We start from the raw sequence: 15173 nt of genomic DNA on the forward strand, positions 1-15173 counted from the left end.
GGTGCCTGGGGAGAGAGGGGGGCACCTGGGAGCCAGGGGCGCGGGCACGGGGACACATCCTCAGTGCTCTGGGCCACTCATCGCATCGAGAGAGGAAGGTCTGGGAGCTCTAGGAGCTCTAGGAAATGCGACTTTGTTTTGTTTCTCAGGTCTTGAACCGAGGCGTCCTTACTCCTCTGGCAGTCTCCATGCCCAAGGAGCAGATGACGATCAGGTTTGCAGAGAGGACCAGGAAGTGGCCCTGTCTGTCATCTGAAGAAGAATCACTGCGGTGTGTTTAAGCAAAGCCAGAAAGAGCCCCTCAGGGCCCACTCCTGGACAGTGCTCAGGGACCATGTGGGATGCCGAGTGCAAGGCAAACGCCCTACCCGCTATACTATGGCTCCGTAGCCAGCCTTTCCTTGTATCTCCTGAGTCCTAATAATGGATCCTCTTCCAAACAATTCCAGTCTGCTCATTCAAACTCAGACAAAATACTAACCACTGAAAGTTTTCTGCAAGTACTAACTGGAACATGAAATTAATGTAGTTGGTATATGTTTATTTCTTTACATTCATTGCACCAAGCCGTGCTACCAAGCAACTTCTGAATGTCAATTTTAGTTCAGGGGCTCATGTAGATGTGTGTGACATAAATGTTTGCTTTATATCCAATGAGTTAGGACAGAAGCAGGCATAAGAATCTAGTCATCTTTATCAAAGTATTCTCTTACGAAATAAATGATTTAGACTCCAGTATGCTCAATCACAAGACTCTGATAAGTGCTCCTACTGAAATAAATTCAGTCTAGCGTAATATTTCGTTCTTCTACCATCAAATTCCACAAGTCTGTTCCTCAGGATATTCTTTGGGTCTAGCTTACGGGATTGTCAAGGAAAGGTGGGAAGTGGCTCAGGGCACAGCAGGACCCCTGCTGCCCCACACTTCCCATTGTTGGGGTGTGGGGTTTGATGGGCATGGTATTCTGGTTTTGTGTGCATGGAAAGGATGATCTGCTGCATTGTACATCTGGTAACTGAATACACATGGTGAAAATAAAGAGAGAATGAAGAGGGATATTTTGGTCAAGATGATCTTTGTTGGGCTACAAAGAAACTCAAGTGGCAGAAAACACAGTGAGCGCATGCAGGCCTGAGTGTGATCCAAGGAATGGCTGACCGTCAGACACCCTGTGTGTGGCCTCCAAGCCCTCACAGCCAAGCACCTCTGATATGAAGAGGACTTGGGCCCTGGTTTAGGGAGCAGCCATCCCTAGTCATCAAAATTCGAAAGCAAACTTTGGAAAAATGGGAGGAAGTCTTTTGTTTTGGAACTGGAGCTGATGTATTTGCTAAAGAAACTCACTCTCTCACTCACTCTCTCCTTCCGTGTGTGTGTGTGTGTGTGTGTGTGTGTGTGTATCTGGGTAGAGTGTGACCTGAAAGTTTGAGTTTTAAGCATCAGTCAATTTGAGAAAAGAGAGCAACTGATATCCTCCAAGGCAAGGAGAAGCTTACTTACATTTATTTTCCATGTTAAATTTGAAAATACTAAGTAATGCTTTGGCCATTCAGTTGACAGCACTAGTGCTTGAAGGTGGACTGAACCCAAAATCTAAAATGGTCTATGCCATTCACACAGCTAAGTGTAGAACACCAGGTGAGACTTGGCTTCGTGTCAGCCAAAAAGCATTCCGGAGGAAACAAGAATGTGAAGTAACATACAGTTGGAGTGTCAAATCCAACATTTCTGGTGGAGAGAATCTCAACAGCCACGATCCAGAGACTCACTGTCCTTCTCTCTCCAAAGAGAGCATAAAACAGCTCGCCATAGCCGTGCTGCTGGAACCCCGTGCCAGGCTGTTTCATTCACAGCACCTGGAGGGGGCAGGAGAGGCCCCATTTTGCCCCAAGGGACCCAGCCCCAGCAGCCAAAAACCTCCAGAACTCAACCACCACCATGCTCACGGCTGCTCTCCCCACACTCGGGCCAAACCCCAGCCACGAGTGAGCCTATCCCTGGACCTCACCATACCCCACACCACTCGTACTCCAAGAGTTGCACACCAGGGGGCTTAATGAAGAAGGCAAGCCATCTTAGAGGGAAATATATTTTTATGGATATCTAGAAAAGCGCACAAGTCTCAACCCCCCTTAACAACATAATTGTAATCTCTTTGAGAAGGGCTTAATGGCAGGCTCCTGGATGAACTACAACAATCTTCTACACTCTCCTCTAGGAAAGGTTTTTGGAGCATTTTCAGCGGTTTATTCATAACAAATAATACCAAATAAGTTATTCTGGTTCTGCTTTGGGGAGGGGTTGGGGTGCAGGATGGAAACATCCAAAATAAGGTGGTGCGGAGGTGTAATGGTGGTGGGATTGGTGTCCGAATATTCTATGCGATCAAATATTGTGAAGTACTTCGTAAAAAGTTAAAAAATATTTTGATATTGTTAAAACAAAATAAATTATCTAGATTTGAAAAAAGAAATCTATGGTAGGATTTCAGATGAGAAATGAGTTGTCAAGAGCAAAGTCAAGGTTATTCCCAGAGAGTCAAGAGGACCCAGGGAAGAACAGGGTTCCAGGCAGAAAAAGCAGGACCCTTCCTGGGGATAAATCACATGGTGGGATGAAGGCGGGGGTGGGGGTTGGAAAATAGGAAGGAGTTCAGAGCAGAGGGACCCAGAGTAAGGGTCCAGGAAGGGTAGGCCAAGTGGGTAGGAAGGGTGGGGGAGGGTATGGTGGACATACACGGCTTCGCACCCCTCTGGAACCCTATTGGACTCTTCCCCCTTTGTGATGCAGGCGGCCCTATATAAGGCAGAGCCGCGCGCTCACGCTCAGTTGCCATAGGCAGCTTGTGGTCAGGATGATCGAGTCCAGTATATGGTTTATGATCGTTCTGATGATCGTTCTGGTTACACCCCGGTATGAGTCTTTATTGCGCTTAGGCTCAAAGCTGACGAGTAGTGATCCCACGACAGTCTTCCTGGCGTTGCTTGAGGTGCTCTTCTTTTTTGCTGTTTGCTTCACAATACCGACTCTCCTGGTCTTCTGTAAGAGAAAGATTGACCAAAAGGTAGGAGCCGGGGCCATTGCGTGAACAATTTGGTGGGTGGTGGTGATTTCTCTTTCTGTTCACACACTGAAACATGAATTTGTTTGGTTTAGAGAATCAGCAGATTCGGTCATCTAGGAGAGCGTAGGGCCTCAGTTGTCAAGGAGGACTGACTGTGTGGGAAAGGAGTTCACCGAAGAGAGAATTCCCTGAACTTCACAGACTATGTGGGTGGGGCGGCAGGTTCCCATCACAAAATCCCAACTAGTGCCGTCACACTAGAGTCTACTTCCACTGGAGGGGTTAAGGTCCCTTCAAACAGAAAAGTCCCACCACGACTTCCCTGGCTGGGCGGGAGACATCAAACCATCCTCCGGGTCAGCCCTTCAGGAGAGTGGAGTGGGTTTGGGCCCCGCCCCAGGGAGCACATCCCTGCCTGGCGTCCCTGAAGGGGGGCCTGCTGTCAACACCGAGATCCTTGTGTCGTTCAGAGGAGAAAACTGGGAACGCAAAATCAAAACCCAAACCCAAACATTTCACGACATCTTAGGTGGACTCGAGGAAGAAACTCACCTCTCTGTCCCTGTGGGACTCTTACGGGTCTCATGTGTGGACGTCAGAGCCTCTGAGAGGGGAGTGCAAAGCTGATCCCAAATGATCACTGATTCTTTCTCTCCTCAGAGGCAGAACAGAGCTAGGAAAAAAACGAGGGCCTCAATCCTGAGAGGTGAGTGCTGCCTTTAGCAGCTGAGCTCTCCCCGAGTGACCACTCCCTCCTTTCCCTGCAGTGCTGGGCCCATGGTCCCTCGGGGTGACCGGGTGACCGTGGCTTCCGCAGAGCCTCCCTGGAAGCAGGTCCCTCAGAGGAGCCACTGAGAAGGCTGCCACAGTTGAGACATTGTCCTCTCTTGCTCTGCCAGGCTTGGAAATGAAGCAGGGAGGGGTCAGACAAAGGGTGCTTGCACTTCTCACTGTGGGAGACAGTGAGAGACAGGGCTGGTGTCTCTGAGTGTTGGTGGGGATCAGAATCCCCGGGGAGGGAACTGCGGCCTTGGAGCCTCCAGGCAGACGATGGCTCTGAAAGGCTCTGAAGGAAGCAACAGGCCTCAGAGCGTCTTTGGCCGTTTGCTGCTCCTTGTTGGCTGCTGAGGGTCCCAGAGAAGAACGTGCCCAGCTGCGCTCCATGGGCCCTGTGTCTGTGCCAGTGTGTGACCTTCACTCATAGAAGCTGCTCTCCCGTGTCCCTAGGTGAGAGGTACCACTTCAGCTTGGCGGACCTGCAGCAAATACAAACTATCCGGGACTTGCAAAGGTACGTGTGCGCCCTCCTTGGAGACCCGGTGTCACAGGGCGGCTTCAGAGCTGTCTGGGGAGGGGAGCCAGAGGAACAGGGGTGAGAGGAAGGCCTTGAGGGGGGTGTAGAGAGAGCTGGGAGCCATGGGAGTGAAACCAGGGTAGGGACTGGCTTCAGAGCCTCCCCCAGGTTACTGACTCCAGACCCTCCTCTGCCCGCTCCTGGCCCTCTCTTCCCTTCCCTGCCCTCAGCAACCCCTTGGATGCATACAAGAATGACCCGCGTCGGGACCACCTGCTGTGCATCAGCCCATCCTGCACGGTCTGTAGGAAGAAGGCCATCTCGTCTCCTCCGGACCGTGTTGCTCCCTCTGGTTCTCCTCCACAGTCCAAGTTTACGATGATCCATTCAGCCACTGTCGCCCCTGCGGCCCGTCCAGGCAAGCCAGCGTGTGCTCCCCTCCAGTGCACTGTCCCCTCTGCTCGCTCCGGGAGGCCAGCGGTGGCCCCACACAGTGCTGGAGTGGACACGGAGAAGGAGCCCGGTGTCTCACAGGGACGGAGGCAGCAGGGCAGGGGCGGGAAGCCGGGCACGTCCATGGCCATGGCTGCAGAGACCTCCCAGACCACGGCCCCTCCCTTGGGTGCCCTGCACGGTCCTCGTCTGCCCTCTCCCTGCCACTCAGAGGCCAGGCCCATCAACTGCAAGCCGAATCCGAAGCCTCACACCCTCATTCCGTCTCCCCAAGCAGTGGACACCCAGCACACTCAGGCTGGCCCCCGCCGCCGCCGCCTTTTCCTAAACTTCCGTTGGAAGGTCAGGAAGCCCCGGTGCTTAGTCCAAAGGGGACAGGCGCCCAGAGGGCGCCCAGGCTGTCTCCTGAGAGCCCTGAGCTGCTGTGTGCCCTGCCTACATGGAGAGAACGACTCGTGAAAAGGGGCTGACAGTGAATGCTTCCAAGGACAAGCCCCCTCCCTCCAGGGGAGACACTCCTCCTCCTCCCACTTCACCATCCTCATGGGGAGCCAGGGTCCCCCCAGACACCGACCGCTGACACCAGCTCCTCCCCACTCGAGGCATGAAGGCAGACCCTCAGCCCCACACTTCCCTGACTCTCACCATTAAATTCTTTGGAATCCCCAAGTGATGTCTGTCTGCTGTGTTGGAGCCTGAGCTGAGGGGCTGAGGGGGTTTGTTTAGCTCTGAGCAAGGTACCCCGGAACTTGTGGGAACAGGAGGAACCACGTGCCACGTGCCCAGGTGTTCGCTGAGAGCAGCTGCAGGCCTTAGTGTTCCCGAGAATCAGAGCAGCCGACTCTCCCTCTCTGGAGGCTCGCTGGCCTTTCCAGGTATGGGGCTGAGGTCCCTGAACGAATCGAGGACCCAACGGCTCTCCTAAAAGCAACCGGGAGAAGGAGAGTCATCCTCGGTATTTAGAGACCAGTGATTAGGGGGTCCCACCCAGGTGAAGCCTAAATGCAAGGGGTGGAAACATCTGGCACCTTCCTGGGACCCTCACCTCGTTCGGGAAGGGACCATGATGTGTTTGGGTCAGGGACCCAGACCTGCTCTGGACGGAACCTCACATGATTGGGGTGGGACCCTGACCTGGTTTGGAGGGACCCTGACCCGGTTTGGAGGGACCCTGACTTGGCTTGGAAGACCCTGACCTGGTTGGGGAGGCACCCTGACCTGTTGTGGAGGATGACCTCGTCTGGATGACCCTGACCTGGAGGGACCCTGACCTGGGGAGACCTGGCCGGCTTCCGATTGCGGACCCTCACCTAGCTGGAGCAGAGCCAAGCATCAGCTGAGCTGCCACCTCGACACTGTCAACGTCCTTTCAACTTGACCCTGAGATCGCCCCACTGGAAATGCCCCTAGCAATTGGTTTCCTTCTCCACATCTGGTTCCCAGGTTTCTCGGGGATTGGTTATTTTCAGGACAGAAGCATTTAGCTGAGCAGTAGGAGAGGTGACCGGGCAGCCACCTCTCCTGGGGTGAGATCAGCTGGGAGAAAGGGCATGCTTCCAGGGGTGCATGGGACAGTGAGAAAACTGGGCAGGGGGAAAGAAGGGCCTTGTGGTGGGACAGAAGTTTCTAGAAACACGGAGAGTTTGGCCTGGAGCGTCAGCCTAGCAGTCTCTTATACAAGGACTTCATGGCTCCATGGTGAGATGCAACCTTCACTAACTTTCTTCTCTGGAAACATTCTGGGATCAATCTATTAGCAAGTGTTCAATAACAAACTATTAAGTAATTGTGAGCCTATGAGGGGGGCGAGCTTAGGGGATTGTTGGGAAAATTGGGAAGGTGTGATGGTTGTGGGATTGGTGTTGGAATACTGGATGTGTAACAAATCATCCTGAACTACTTTGTAAACCAAGGTGTTTATGCAAAGTGAAGGGGAGATTAAGATCAATGAAAATGATATTTATAAAGGAAAAGGTTTCTACCTGCTCCCTTGGGGATACTAGGGGGGATATTGGTGTTGGACAATGTGCACCATGAAGAGGTGGGTGTTTGATCAATGTATGACCGAAACTCAAACATGAAAGCTTTGTTTGTAACTATCTCATGGTGAATCAATTAAAAAACAAAAAAGAGCTGTACTAACAGGTATTGAGGTGAACCTGACTTTATGATAAAAACCATTTATCTCATATTTCAAAACCTTTGTGCTAGGCACTACCCACAGGCCTGAGAATCCACCATGGCCATCACAGGGGCTCCTGCTAGCGGACAGAAAAGACAATTGAGAAAATTCAAAATGAGGGAAGTCTGAAGGAGAATCCTCAATACTGGATTTCCAGTCTCTCAACATTCCACTGACTGATGCTCGTGTCTGAGACCCTTAGAAGTGTGTGCCCAAATAGATTCCACAGGTTAGAAGATGATTACAGAGTTTCCTAGGCTCTTTCGTCAACAGGTGTCTTGAAAAGAATGTGTTGTCTCCCAATGTAGGTAGTACCTTCAAGTGCCTTACATGCATGTCACCTGGGTTCTACAGTGGCACCAAAAAACGAATTGATGGGGATATGAGGAACACAAAGGAATTGAGGAGAATTTTAGGTTTGCTGGCTAGAGGTGGTTTCTTTTGATCGATAAGAAACATCCCATTTTGTGTGTGTGTGTGTGTGTGTGTGTGTGCGTGCCTTTAAAAAGCTAAACTTGAAGTGCCTGGTTCATTTGAGTGGTGTGGGCTAGACGTGATCCTTGGGTGCCTCTCCTAACTTGCTGCTGAGGTTGGTTCCTGGTTCCTGGTGATGCTTGGTGGACCATGTGGTGATGGACTAGAACCTGGCACCTGTCAGAGCACATGCTCAGCCCACTGTGCTCTCTTCCTGTTCATCTTCAGATTTGGATATAAGTTTTGTTGGAATAACACAGATTTTCTTATATTATTCTGAAGCTTCCGGAAATACAGCCAAAGCCACAGCCTGGGTCTTCTGTCTACTTCCGGAGGCTCAGTCACCAAGGACACCCCAAATGGAGCCACCAGCCCCAGGGAATGCACACTGCCCCTGGCACCGCCCCCCCTCCCACAGTAGGGCTCCAACTCGGAAAGGCTTCGGGGGCCATTCCCGCTGCTCAGGAGGGGCAATGGGGCCCTAAGCCACGCTGAAGGGGCTTAGCCACGACAAAAATACAAACACACACATATTTGCACAGCAGGGTGGAAAACACCATTGGAAGCTGTATTGGGCCTGGGTCGGGCAGGCGGCTGGTGTGGGAGTGGGCGCCTGCGGGGTGGACCAGGAGAAGGAGGCACAGCTCTTGGGGAGACATGGCGAGCTGAGGCGGCCAGAACATGTCAGTGGCGAGTCTTCTGCAGGGAGGTCACAGATAGTGAGGCTGCGTGTGCCCCCGAGCCTAGCCCACACAGCCCTTGTTCCCCCTTCTCACCTTGGTGTCCATGGGTGGGTATCTGGCCCTAATGGCCTCGTCATCCTTCAGGGGCCTCACCAGGCAGGAGCAGCGCTGGGAGAAGGTCTCGAAGCTCTTCTTGCCGTCATAGGAGCCCATGCCACTGTTCCCTGGGGGAAGGAGCCAGCTCAGGCCCGTCCCCAGGCGCCAAGACTGGGTGTCAGCCCTGCCAAACCCCCTGGGCCTCTCTAAGCAGGCCTGGTGCCCCTGGGACCCTGTGCATTCCAGCACTCAAGGGACTTGTGTCTGGTGGGTATGCCCACAGTGGGCGGGAACCCATGACCCCTGCTGAATTCACTGGGTGGGTGTGCCCTGACCTCGGTAGGGGGCTGTTGGGCGCTAGGTCCTGCCCCAAACTCACCCACGCCCCCAAAGGGCAGAGAGTGCACAGTCATGTGGACGATGACGTCATTGGCTGTTGTTGGATACCATTGGTTTGTCCTTTCCCCCTTGCCACTAGGAGCTTAGGTTCATCAGTCACACCCATCAAAGTGCTCCGGAATCGTTCCCATTCCTTTGTTTATCTGTAACCACTTCTACCAGTTTATCTGCTCTTCCTCTAATGAAACTCTGTTAATTGGTAAGGTCAGAACTTCCTAAGACACTGAATTGCCTTTCTCTCCTCTTTATGCCGTTTGAATAATTTACTTTAAAGCTATGTCTTTTTTGTATAGACACAAGAAGACAATATTATGTTTTTATAAATTAAGACTTAATTGGCCTCGAATATTATTCCCTCCCAGGCATCTGCTTTCTCCACTTAAGCCTCAGTTGCCCTCAATTCCTAGCACCCCAAAAGCAGGGTCCCGACGAGGGACAGGAAGGATCCAGGGCAAGCGCAGGGTTATATGCTACCCTGGCATTGAGATGGGCCTGGTCAAAGTGCCTAATTCTTAACTATAAGTTAAGAGGTTGATCATAGACAAATGCTGTCATGATCCAAAAGTAATGATGAGACTAGGACCCTGCTAGGGATAGGAAAGACTGTTCTGGCCTGAGCACGGTAGTCTGAGATTGAGATGGCCCCAGGAGAGCAATTCTATAAGCTTTAATGCATCCCTTATTGTGTCCATACAAAATGATTAATATTATGAATTCTTATATGTTTGCTGGCTGAGGAGAAGAGAAACCATTTATGGGACTCCGCCCTTGGGTGGATCCTCCTGCTGAAAGAGAATTAAGTCCTAGGAGAAGGATCCCCTGAGGGAAAAGAACCTTACCCTATTGCTGACCACACCTATGTGTTGCCCCAACCCCCTCATGCTGTGGAGATTTAACTAGGCTGTAAGAGTGGGTTGGGGGGCCAGATCCATGGGGGCCAGATCCACAGATCAAGAGAGAGACCGAGAGCCGGGAGAGAAGCAGAGAGAGAGAATGAAGTAAGATGGGGGAGGAAGAAGAGGAGGAGAATCAGAGGAGAATGGAGATGGACATGAAATAAACCGATCGAGCAACCATCTTGGCTCCGTCCCTCCCTTCGCCCGCCACATCATAGACATCAACCTCCCCGGGGTGGGGAAGTAGCCAGAGACTACCGAGCTTGAACTCGGGTGGCGGGAGAGACAGTGCTGCTGCCCTAGGCCCTGTGCCTGGCTCGGTGCAGTGAGGCGTCCCTTCCCTCGCCCTCGCCTTTCTTTTTATTTCTGTGTTTTACACAGGCTGTCACCCCACCAATTGAAGTTTCTGCAATCATCTTCTTAATCACCTGCAACACCAAACCAGCCCCAGCCTCAGCCCAGCTCAGGGATCCTCCAGCCTCCCCCCTCCCCAGGTGCCTCCTTCAGCCGCCACGACCCCCACTCTCCCCACAGGGCACATCTTGGCAGGAACCCATAAGAGCAAAGCTGTCTCGGCTGACCCTGACCCCAGTATCACCGGTCCCCTGCTCAGGGAGGCGCCTGCAGAGACGCAGAGAAAGGGTCTCAGGAAAATGAAGTGACCTGGCCAGGTCGCCTGGCCTGCCGGAATCCCTGCATGCAGCCCCGGGCTCAGCTCTCCGCGTGCACTGCGCTACCTGGTCCTTGTTGAAGAACACGTGGAGTGCCAGAGGCTTCTCGCGCTGCTTGATGAACTGGATGGCTTCATCCAGGCTGCACACGTGCACGATGGGCAGCAGGGGCCCGAAGATTTCCTCCCGCATCACCAGGGACTGCGGGTCCACGTTGGAGAGGATGGTGGGCACCGAGGCAGGAAACAGTCAGAGCCCATGGGCACGGGAGCCCTGCCCGCCAGGCCCCTCCAGCTCCTTCACAGGTGGTTTGGGGACCGTCAGCCTACTGGGGGCTGCGGGGAGCCCAGGAGCCTTATCCATTTTTTATTTCACTTTTTTCTTTTGATTTGGGGTCACTCCAGGCGGTGCTCTGGGGACCACATGGGATGCCTGGGATGGAACCCCATTCGGTCGTGTGCAATGCCAGCTTCCTACCCTATGTGCTATGGCTTCAGCCCTGGATCCTTATCTTGGGGATAGACACTCCTCTGAGGGACACCAGAGCCCCTGCCAGCGTGCCTCATTCTCGTCAGTACTTCGAGGCCCGGTGGGGTGTGGGAAGTGATCCTCAGGCCTGACACTGACCCACACTTTCTGCTCTCACAGCTGGACTATGCCACTGTGCAGAGGAGGTGGGTTTGATTTGGCTTGTGTTTGGGGAGACTTGGAGGTCAGGGGTCATTCCTTGGTAGCACTGAGGGGGTGGGGAGATGCTGCCGCTCTCTCTGCTTTGAGGAGGGGTCTGCTTAGGGGTTGTCAAGGCACTTAGCTGAGTTCAGCCCCGCCCACATGTAGCCCCAGAAGAAGATTTCTCCCTGTCACCATGCCTGCTGGCCACCACTCTGGAGTGGGCGAGACCTGCTGAAGGGCGCGGCACGTACCTATGTACCAGGTGGCCGAGTCGCCAGTGCCCCTGTGGACGACCTTCTGGCCCTGCAGCAACCCCATCACCCTCTGGAAGTGCCGGGAACTGACGATTCGCCCATAGTCATGGGACTTCTGGGGGTCTTCCCCGTAGAACTCCTGTGTGAGACGAGTGGCCTCAGGAGCGCTTGCAGGTCCGGGCGGTGGCCCCCGCGTAGGGTCCAGTGCAGGAAGCTTGGCGCCACGGGGCCCTGACGACTGGGCCTGTGGGCTGTGGTGTGAGGGGGCGCTTTTGTGTGGCCGAAACATCAGGTTCAAAAGTCCGGTTCACAGTGGACTCAGTTTTGCAGAAATGGGAGGGAGATGGCGGTGTGTTAGCTGAGCCTTTCTTGGGGGTGGGAGTCCCCAGGTCTCTGCTTTTTGTTTTTGAATCCTTCTGCAGAGCCCTCCAACAGACTTGCATTCCTTCTCTGATCAGAAACATGAGCCAACGTTTGCTGAAGTCCCGAGCTCTGCATAAAGCCACCATGCTTCCTCTCTGCAGCCCCTCTCTTCCCACCGGGGACCCACGTGCACCTTCAGGGACTTTTTGATCTTCTCCACAATCTGGCTCTTAATGGAAGGGTCACAGAGGATGTAGTCAGGGGCCATGCAGGTCTGGCCGCTGTTCATGTACTTCCCCCAGGCCATGCGTCTGAGAAGAGCCCAGGGTGGATTTTTACCTGGCAGACCCCCAGGGCCAAGTGCTGCAGGGGGCGCGGGGAAGTGGAAGACAGCAGCTGGGCACTCTCTGAGAACAGCTCCCCAGATGTTCCGTTCAGATCCAGACCAGATCCATGCCCCGAACATGTGATCGGGGGAGAGGCCAGCGGGCCTATTGCCCCTACTTCATCCATGACTGGGGGGATTTGGGGGGACTGAAGGGGTTGCCTGGCGTGAGCATTCTCTGGCCTCTCTCTTCAAGCCCTTGACTCTGCAGGCCCAGCACCGCCTCGGTGGGGAAGGCGGCCCTGCCCCTCAGGCATGTACTTGGTAGGGGGGGACACAGCGGGGAGATCTATGAGATGCTGCTCTGGGGGCAGAGAGGTGATAGTGGGTAGGGCACTTGGCTTGTAAGGGGCTGAGCCAGGTTTGAGCCCCAGCACCCCTTATGGCCCCCTGAGCACTCCAGCCGTGATCCCTGAGTGCAGAACCAGGAGTACGCCCTGAGCACAGCTGGGCGTGGCCCCAAAATAAAACCAAGAAGAAATGCTCTGAGCTGCCTGGACCTCGACTATGAACACGGCCGCACTCTCCGAGCACAGCCGCCGCCCGCTGACCTGAAGGCCACGTCCAGGTCGCAGTCCTTGTCCACGTAGCAGGGACTCTTGCCCCCCAGCTCCAGCGGGACGAGGGTCAGGTGCTTCGCCACAGCGGTCATGACGATCTTCCCAACACCCGTGCTTCCCATGTAGAAAATGTGGTCGAATCTCTCCTTGAGAACCTCCGTGGTGTCGGGGACGCCGCCGTTGAGCACTGGGTACAGATCCTTCCCAGCCAAGGAGGAAGTGGGACTCAGAGAAGCGTGCAGCCCCCTGAGACCCTTGTCTGGGCAACCCAGCTCAAGTCTAAGCCTGGGCTCTCATGCAGGACAGAGCCACTGTCCCCACCCCAGCGCTGCTGGCCCTGGCTGGAAGAATCCCTGTTGTGCAGCTCTCCCCTCCCGGGGCTCAGAGACTCACCTTGTCCAGGTACTGAGGGATGATGGTGGCTATCAGCTGTGCCAAGTTCCCACTCAGCTCTGAGGGCTTGAGGACCACCGCATACCCTGCAGAGGACACAGACTCGGGTGACACCAGGGCAGTGGAAACAGAAGGCATAACGAGCCATGTGCACACTAGCCCAGAGGTGGGGGAAGAGGGGAGGAAATATAGGGAAGACCACGGGCCTGGCTGGGGGCAGAACTCGGACCAGCTGCTAAGGAAGCAGAATCCCTCTTAGCCCAACGCAGCCCAGCCCCAAGGGCAGAGGGAGCAGGGGCCTCAGTCACGGCTCTGACGCACAAGCTCCCTGCGCCTCCTGCACCAGGAGACCTGGCTGTGCAGATTAGATATGAGGCTGCTGCAGAGATAGGCTCCGTGCCCCTTTCCTCGCAGGCCGAGCCCCACGGCTCTCCTCCACCAAGGGCCACAGAGACTGTTACCTGCAGCAAGGGCGCCCACCATGGGTTGGATGAGGAGGTTGAAGGGGTAGTTCCAGGTGCCAATGATGAGAGCCACGCCCCGGGGCTCTGAGTGGATGTAGGATTCATCCTTCTGAGTCTGGCGGTCTTTTCCACAGGCTCCTCAGCCGCCCACTCAGGGAGCTTCTTGATCATGTACTCGGTCTCCTCCAGCACGTACAGCACCTCCTCATAGTAGGCCGTCCACTCATTCTGGGCGGGAGAGCAGGTGAGGGGGTCCCTTCTCCAGCCCTGACCCCTACTGGGCTGCTCGCCTCTCCTAGCCTCGCCCTCCCATCTACAAAATGAGAGCCTGGCCCTTGGCTCACAGGGCTGCTCTGTGGTTGAGAGGGACCAAACCCAACATGCTCGCCAAGGGGGTGGAGGCCATTCTTCATGGGACCTCCAGGTCAGAAGAGGCAGGGGGAGGCGCTTGTAGGACTGACAAATACACGGTGTGTTGGGTGTGTGGGGGGGACGTCGGGGGAGAAGCCTCTGAGAGCGCATTTGTGTGCTGGGGGCCCAGGTGGGACATGCCAAATTTGAGTTACCAGAGAGTATCTTGAATTTGAGGGTCTGTGAATAATTTGAGGGTCTGTAGTGTATGAGGCCAGTGTGAGTGTGTGTGTGGGGGGGGGTGTCTGCACATGTGAGCATGTATGTTGTACACATGTGTATGACTGAGAGTGTGTGTGAGCACATATGTGTGTACATGTGTGTGCGCATGCATGTGGGTGAGTCTGCACATGTGTGTAATAGAAGGTTGTATGCACGTGTGTGCATGCGTGTGGCAGGGTTGGGGGTACTGTCGGGAACACCGATTATAGACTAAAATGAGACTGAGCCCATGATGGACCCCTAAGGCCCCCTGAAGAAGTGGGTAGAGAGGAGAAGAGGAGCGAATGCAGACCCTCAGTGCAGTGGGGACAGAGCAGGGGGCCCTGGGGAGGGGGGAGTGCAGAGCACAGGCATGACAGAGCTGCTGGTGGGCTCAGAGAAGCCAGCTGGAAGCCGTGAGACAACAGAGAGGGCTTTTTCCTGGTCTGTGTTTTGATTGAAGGTGAGCAAACACAAGGGGAGATGGCTCAAAGCGCTGGAGTGCGTGATTTGCACCTGGAGCCCCGGGTTTATCTCTGGCATCACAGCCTCACATGGTCCCCTGAGCACTAGCATGTGGCATCCCCCCAAACTAAAAAGAAAAATTTAAAGAGCAGTCCCAAGAGACATTAAAAAAAAAAAACAGCAAAGGATGGCAGAGGATGGCTTCCACTGCCGCTCTGCTCACCCCCAGGACAGCAAGGGTCAGGGACAGGGCCAGAGGACTTGGGGAGGTAAGAAGGGAGGGAGAAGCTGTTTTGCTTAGGGCCAGGGACAGACAGTGGGGGATAGGAAACCAGCAGAGTCCCAACCGAGCTCACTGTGCCCCACCCACAGAGGAGATCAAGGACCCCTGACATTTGGGGTGTCGGGGGCACGGATAGTTGAGCAGTGCGGAGAGAGCGGGGAAGAAAGGCAGACTGGAGAAGGGGGCTCAGCCTTGCTGCTCAGGGTTCCCCACGCTGGCGGCTCGGCGGGGCTTCCCGCTCTGTGCCATGGGGAAGGGGAACGGGCGCCGCAGACGGGAGGCGAGCACACAGCCCCTGCTCTGTCCCCTCGCGTTCCTCGCATGGGCGCGAACCCGCGGGGCACCTTGTTCAGGTCCACTTGCAGCACTTCTGTGCTGTCCTTGTCCTGCTACCTGAACATGTGCGCCAGCGCCTCCAGCTGCTGGATGCGGAACTGCAGGGGGCGTGTCTTGCCCGAGTTGAAGATGGCCAGGGTCCGCTGCACCATGTCATCCCTGATGCTGGTCAT

At 54.6% G+C, this 15173-nt stretch overlaps 1 protein-coding gene across 1 annotated transcript; it reads right to left on the reverse strand.

Annotated features, from left to right (window-relative positions):
• Positions 1-5640: 5640 nt before the first annotated feature.
• LOC129404345 (aldehyde dehydrogenase, dimeric NADP-preferring-like) lies at positions 5641-15173 on the reverse strand. Its single transcript, XM_055136701.1, is given in 12 exon segments — positions 5641-5733; positions 8245-8375; positions 8627-8680; positions 9922-9970; positions 10280-10447; positions 11138-11278; positions 11696-11813; positions 12439-12647; positions 12841-12926; positions 13302-13424; positions 13427-13532; positions 15009-15173. Coding segments are annotated over 12 exon segments (1443 nt in total).

Source organism: Sorex araneus, chromosome 4, assembly GCF_027595985.1.
Source record: "Sorex araneus isolate mSorAra2 chromosome 4, mSorAra2.pri, whole genome shotgun sequence".
Lineage (NCBI taxonomy): Eukaryota > Metazoa > Chordata > Mammalia > Eulipotyphla > Soricidae > Sorex > Sorex araneus.